We start from the raw sequence: 6,778 nt of genomic DNA, 5'->3' as shown, positions 1-6,778 counted from the left end.
AGCTTGATCCTCCTCCAACAAGAATCATAATCCCATCCTTTATGTCAGGGGTCCCCGGGCCATGGACTGGTACTGGTCTGTGGCCTGTTAGGAACTCGGGTGCACAGCTGGAGGTGAGCGAGCAAACCTTCATCTGTATTTGCAGCCGCTCCCCAGCACTAGTATCACCACCTCAGCTCTGTGTCACTGTAAACTGCGCGTGCAAGGGATATAGATCGTGTGCGCCTCTCCCCCTTCCCCCATGATCCGTGGAAAAATTGTCTTTCACAAAATTGGTTCCCAATGCCAAAATTGTTAGTAACCACTGCTTTATGCATATTCAGTGTTTGTACAGGATTCACATATATACAGAAATTCTGCTTTCAGTCACATAAGAAAACAGAAGTATTTGGGCACACTAGCCACATATTAGTTTAATAAAAGCAGCTACAGAGCCTGCTGCATATTTTGTAATTCTTGGGTTGTTTCTTCTTATGATATTATCTTGTTGATACTATGATTTGCAGCAATAATGCTACAGTCATTTATAAGGGAACGGCCTGGAGCAGTTCATAATGGAGGCTTTGAGGCAAATGTAGGTCATCTTTGACTTATGACTGGTTGTTTAACAACTGTTTGAAGTTAAGATAGCTTGGAAAGGGTGCTTCATGATCTGTAAAGCACTTCTGGCCATCATAAAACGTTGCCTTTCTTTCCCATGGTCACATAATTGTGTTCTGGGTGCTTGGTAACCTGTTCACACTTGTGTGATTGCCATTTGAATTTTTTTTCTGATGATCTCCCCAGAAAGTCAGTAGGGAAGCCAGCAGGGAAGGTTGCAAGCTGCTGTCACCTGTCTAAGCATTCCTCTTCCCCTCCATGCACTGCAGGGTGGATAGATGGAAATCCATTGGGCTGCAGAAATGAAGCTCAGATCTTCAGATCTGATCATTGTTTCTGCAACCTGCTGCAGGAGTTTCCTTCTGTGAATGAGAAGAGGGACTAGAGAAATGCATTCCATAGATCCGAGTTTTGTTTCTCCAGCCAATCACAGGCATTCTCTTCCACATGGAGGGGAAGGGAACTCCCGTGGTACTTGAATTGTTGGGCGCAATATGCTGACTCTGTAAACTGCTTAGAGAGGGCTGTAAAGGTCTATGAAACAGCATATAAGTGCTATTGCTAAAGATCTGAGCCCCATTGCAGGAGTTCCCTTCTGCACATGGAAGGGAATTGCTTTCCTGCCTGTGGCAGACAACTCTTTCGTTTTGTCTGCCTAATGATCCACATGGTCATTTAACGTCCACAACAGAGAGCTAAGAGTGTGGTTGTTGAGTGGAGCGGTCATGTGGGCATCTTGCTTAATTGATATCCCAACCGCAATTGTCATAAATCAAGGATTATCTATTTGGATTATTTTACCACAGTAATGTTTAGAAGTTGGATCTTATAATCGGTAAAATAATTTTGGGTTGATTTGAGCATTTTTAGACACTAGTAGTGTTCTACCTTTACTTTGAGAGGAAGTGAAAAAGATAGTACTTGCTGATTCTTTCTTCCCTATGCTACCCCTATGCAATTCCCACCCATGTACTAGAAGATTCCACTTCTTCCTGCTAATCTTTTGGAAGTAGATTTTCAAGAGGAGTAGTAAAATGTCACCTGTACTATTTTTCCATCAGAAGTATTCTACAGATCAACTTTTAGAGAAGGAAGGAAGGAAGCCTTTGTGTATTGAGAGGCAAATTCTGGATCCAATAATACTGAATGTTAATGTCTGAATCCCAAATACAAGGAACTAATACATCAAACATTTAAAAAATAAACCATGTTTTATAGATAGTTAAAAATCTAAGTACATAAATATATATGTATTTAATTTTAGATGCATAGATATACAGCAAAGTAATGAAGTAGAACGAACACAAGCACTTCGTTTAGTCAGAAAGGTATGTGAAAACTCACAATATAATATGATTATTTACTAATTATACATCTCACGTTTTATATGACTAAAATAATATTGCAAATAGCTTGACTATTTGATGTAGAAAACAGCGCTGGTAATGAAATTCAGTTAACATTGTATAAACAAGATTACAAGTACAAAACAAATATATAAATAAATATAACTGTTTGGTTACCTCCCTTATCTGTGGTCACAGTTCTGACCTATTTGCTAAATTTATTGCCACCCATCTCATCATGGGGCTACTTTGGGCAGCTTACAACAATAAAATGGGGAAAAATGATAAACATGTAAAAATAACGATAGTAAATGAATGAAACAATAAAAATAAACAGTGGAAGTACAATAATATGAGATTTAAAAGATGAGTAGTATGGGAGGAGGAAGGTGGGGTGAGCAAGTTAGTCCAGCAACCAACTTCAGTGATGTATTCTCCCATTTGGTCCCCAGGCCAACTGGCAGAGCTAGGTCTTCAAGTCCTTGCGGAAGGATAGGGGGATAGAGACAAATCTCATCCCGCCCGGCATGTCCCAGAGTGCTGGTGGTATAGCAGAGAAGGCTGTTCTCCTGATCTTATCAATCAGAGTTCTGTGACTCATGGGATCCTCAGCAGGCTGCCTCTGCCGGCTTAAGTAGGGTGGGCTTGGCTTAGTGGGGCAAGATGGCTCATCAGATAATCTGAACTTATGCCGTAGAGGGCTTTAAATGTCATAATCAACACCTGGAACTGCATCTGGAAGCGAACTGACAGCCAGTGCAGCTCGGGAAGGAATGATGCAACATGTGTGGGCCCAAAAAAACTTCTTGTGCTACTGCACCTTGTACCAGCATACTCCATGTAGTTCCCATGACTTTCCAAAACCAATCAAAGTCAATGGACTTTCAAGAAAAGCTTAAGATAGGATGAAGAAATATCAAATAAAAGAAGCATAAAGTATCATTTAGGTCCATTTTCTGCTATGTGGGGCTTCTAGTGGATAAATATAATAACTCAAGGACTCTGTAATATTCAGGCCCACTTTTTGAGAGTCCACTTAACATTGATCAGCTGTGTACCAAATGTTACGGTCACTTTAGGAATTGGAAAAAGCTTATTGGAAGTTGGGACATGATTAGCTGCATTTAAACTCTGGTTCAAAGTGTACCATTCTACTTTGTTACCTTATTGATGTCCATGGTTTAAAATTCCATCTAAGAAAATTAATCAAATTGGCCTCTAACTAAATCACTTATTTTTAACTGGGCAGACAGGACTTCTAGGTTCACATTTGGAGCTGTATAATGGTCTCATACTCCTAGCTTTTCCATAGATATTATTTATATGACCATTTCAGATGGAGAAATTATTGGGGCACAGTTCAGCAGTTCATGAGGTAGCTTTTGAATATATTTTTGTGGGTAAATTGAATAAAAAGATCTTGAAGATGTTCTAGCAGCAATTTTTTTCCCTTCTTAGGGCTGCTTCTTTGTATGGCTGTAGTACATCAGTTATCTTTTGAAAAATAAAATTAAAAATTAAGATGTTACAGATTAAGAACAGAATACCAAAACAAAATGTTCAAAAGGTGAAACACTGTTTTATGAATAATTGAATATTTTGCATTGTTCCTTAATTGAGCCATTTATGCAGCAAATACTTCCTTCTTTCTATGTTTCTTTGCAGATGATTACGGTCAATGCTTCATTATTTCCCAGTTCAGTTACCAATTCTTTGATAGCTGTTGGAAATGATGGCCTTCAAGAGAGGGACAGGATGGTTCGAGCGTGTATTGCTATTATCTGTGAATTAGGTAAACATTTTAAAAATTATTTCAGTTAAATATGAGATTTAGTAGAGAGAATTATCAATCTCTTGGAATGAATGGGCAGTCTATACAATAGATTGCAAATATATGTAATTTTGATTGCATCCCCTTCCCATACGTCTTTGGAAATAAACTTAGATTTGCATTCTGTGCCAAGTATAATAATCCAGGTGACAGTACTCAAGAATGACTGTGTGTGTGTGTGTGTGTGTGTGTGTGTGTGTATACATACATACATACATACATACATACACGCGGGGAAAAAACCCGAATAACCAAAGATCCACATACAAACACCCGCGAAAACCTCAAAAAGCCTTGACAAATACTTAACATATACATATACATATACATATACATATACATAGTAAAGGTAAAGGTAAAAAGGTTCCCCCGCACATGCGTGCTAGTCGTTTCCGACTCTAGGGGCCGGTGCTCATCTCCGTTTCAAAGCCGAAGAGCCAGCGCTTGTCCGAGGACGTCTCCGTGGTCATGTGGCCGGCATGACTAGACACCAAAGGCGCACGGAACGCTGTTACCTTCCCACCGTAGTGGTCCCTATTTTTCTACTTGCACTTTTACGTACTTTTGAACTGCTAGGTTGGCAGAAGCTGGGACGAGTAACAGGCGCTCACTCTGTTACGCGGCACTCGGGATTTGACCCGCCAAACTGCCGACCTTCTGATCGACAAGCTCAGCGTCCTAACCCACTGAGCCACCGCGTCCCTCTATACATATACATATACATATACATATACATATACATATACATATATATATATATATATATATATATATATATATATTTGTGTAAATTGCTAACAAAGAATTAAGGGAGACTGATATGCATTTCAAACTTATTAGTTTTCATCAGTCAGCCAGCCACTTGGGGGGTGTATGAAAGCCCTAATAAGCAGGCATATACATAGAATGAAGGCTACTGCTAAGCTTGTAAGCCGCCCTGAGTCTTCGGAGAAGGGCAGGATATAAATGGAATTAAATAAATAAATAAATACCCTTCTGAGATTCGAACCTGGGCTGATTACACATTAGGCAGTTGTTTTTACCTCTGAGCCACAGGATCTCTCGCTTTGTTAGCTTGAGAAGCAAGGGGAGATATGTGTCAAATGCTTGTTAACTATTTAGATTACCTTGCTAGGCCCCAAACATGGGACAAATCTTTATTTCCTGTTTCAGCCTATCTTGAAGGCCATCGAACAGGCAGTAGTCACACCGGTGACAGCTCATATATTTGTGTAAATTGCTAGCAAAGAATTAAGTGAGATTGATATGCATTTCAAACTTATTAGTTTTCATCAGTCAGCCATACCCTTCTGAGATTCGAACCTGGGCTGATTGCACATTAGGCAGTTGTTTTTACCTCTTGAGCCACAGGATCTCTCTCGCTTTGTTAGCTTCTGCAAGGGGAGATATGTGTCATGTTTGGGGCCTAGCAAGGTAATCTAAATAGTTAACAAGTATTTGACACATATCTCCCCTTGCAGAAGCTAACAAAGTTTGAAATGCATTTCAGTCTCCCTTAATTCTTTGTTAGTAATTTACATAAATATATGAGCTGTTCGGTGTGACTACTGCCTGTTTGATGGCCTTCAAGATAGGCTGAAACAGGAAATAAAGATTTGCTCCATGTTTGGGGCCTAGCAAGGTAATCTAAATAGTTAACAAGTATTTGACACATATCACATATATATGTGTGTGTGTGTGTGTGTGTGTGTGTGTGTGTGTGTGTGTGTGTATGTATGTATGTATGTATGTATGTATGTGTATATGTATATATGTATATATATATACACACACATATATACATACATACATATATATACATATTCAGTATAGATGGCATATGCAACATAACCAGGGAGAAAGACACATTGTACAAATTTAAACTTGTTGCTAAATCTTAAATACCTATTCTGATGTATGTTTTTGAACAACTTGAAATGAGTCTTAAATAAAAGTTCTAAAAGTTTCTTTAAGGAGTATAGTATGGATTGGTGACGAATTACATAATCTTGGAAGGATTTAAGGCATTTAGAACTATTTTATAACATTTTGAAAAATGAATTTAAGAAGTAATTTAATGTTAGCATTTAAATGTAAGATTTTTGTCTGTGGAAATGTGATTAAATATTATCAAAATTTTAAAATATTTAATACTCTTTAAAATGGAATAATCTCTTTCAGCAATTCAAAATCCAGAAATTGTTGCTTTCCGTGGTGGTCTAAGTACCATTTTGAAAAATGTAATAGATTGCCAATTAAGCCGTATAAATGAAGCTCTCATAACAACTGTTTTACATCTTCTTAATCATCCAAATACCCGACAATATGTGCGAGCTGATGTGGAATTAGAGGTAATTTTAAATATAATTGCATTAATGTGCTTATTTGTTCTAACCTTGAATTGCTTATTTACATGTAGTTTTCACTTAGCAACCACAATTGGGAGCTGCCACTTTGTTGCTAAGCAAGACATCACATGACCATGATAGACTTACTATCTCACTTCTATAGTTGTTAAGGAATATATCATGTAGTCTGATTTTACTGCTGGCTTCTCCATTGACTATGTTTGTTGGAAGCAAACTGTGAAATGCGCAAAAGGCAATTACATAACCATAGCATGCTGTGACAGTCATAAGTATGAGCACTAATCATAAAGTTATTTTTTCAACAATGTTGCAACTTTGAACTACAGCTTTGAAGTTTTGGCTTTTAATAACAGAATATTATCTATTAACACTGAAATTTGATACTTGCACATGTTTATGTAAATTATTCTTTTTTCAAAATTAGTTAATATTTATAAAGTTTATAAAATTAGTTTATAAACTAATTTATAAACCAAATTAGTTTATAACATCTCCCAGTGTCTTTTCTTTCTAAACACTATTTCTTTTAAAAATAAGAAACTAGATGAGTTTATATGCAGGGATAAGACACATATTTTCATGTTAAAATCCCAGATCAACTGTATCTTGCCAGTTCTATTAAAAAGTAAGAA

General features: G+C 37.4%; 1 protein-coding gene across 4 annotated transcripts in view; it reads left to right on the top strand.

Annotated features, from left to right (window-relative positions):
* The window catches only part of RICTOR (RPTOR independent companion of MTOR complex 2), a 48,391-nt gene that overhangs the window by 256 nt on the left and 41,357 nt on the right, over window positions 1-6,778 (top strand). For 3 of the 4 annotated variants that reach the window (XM_081318707.1, XM_081318706.1, XM_081318704.1), the window contains exons 2-4: window positions 1,865-1,928; window positions 3,612-3,738; window positions 5,959-6,128. In XM_081318707.1, coding sequence (XP_081174833.1) covers window positions 3,612-3,738; window positions 5,959-6,128 — 297 coding nt within the window. In that variant the 5' untranslated portion in view covers window positions 1,865-1,928. Of the gene's footprint in view, window positions 1-90; window positions 114-1,864; window positions 1,929-3,611; window positions 3,739-5,958; window positions 6,129-6,778 lie in introns of those variants that run through there. The other variant, XM_081318705.1, reaches the window with a different exon arrangement.

The sequence above is a fragment of the Vipera berus genome (genome assembly GCF_964194415.1).
Source record: "Vipera berus genome assembly, chromosome: 2".
In the NCBI taxonomy this organism is placed as follows: Eukaryota; Metazoa; Chordata; class Lepidosauria; order Squamata; family Viperidae; genus Vipera; species Vipera berus.
Note: the sequence above shows the minus strand (reverse complement) of the source record. Positions and strands in the feature narration are given on the sequence as shown.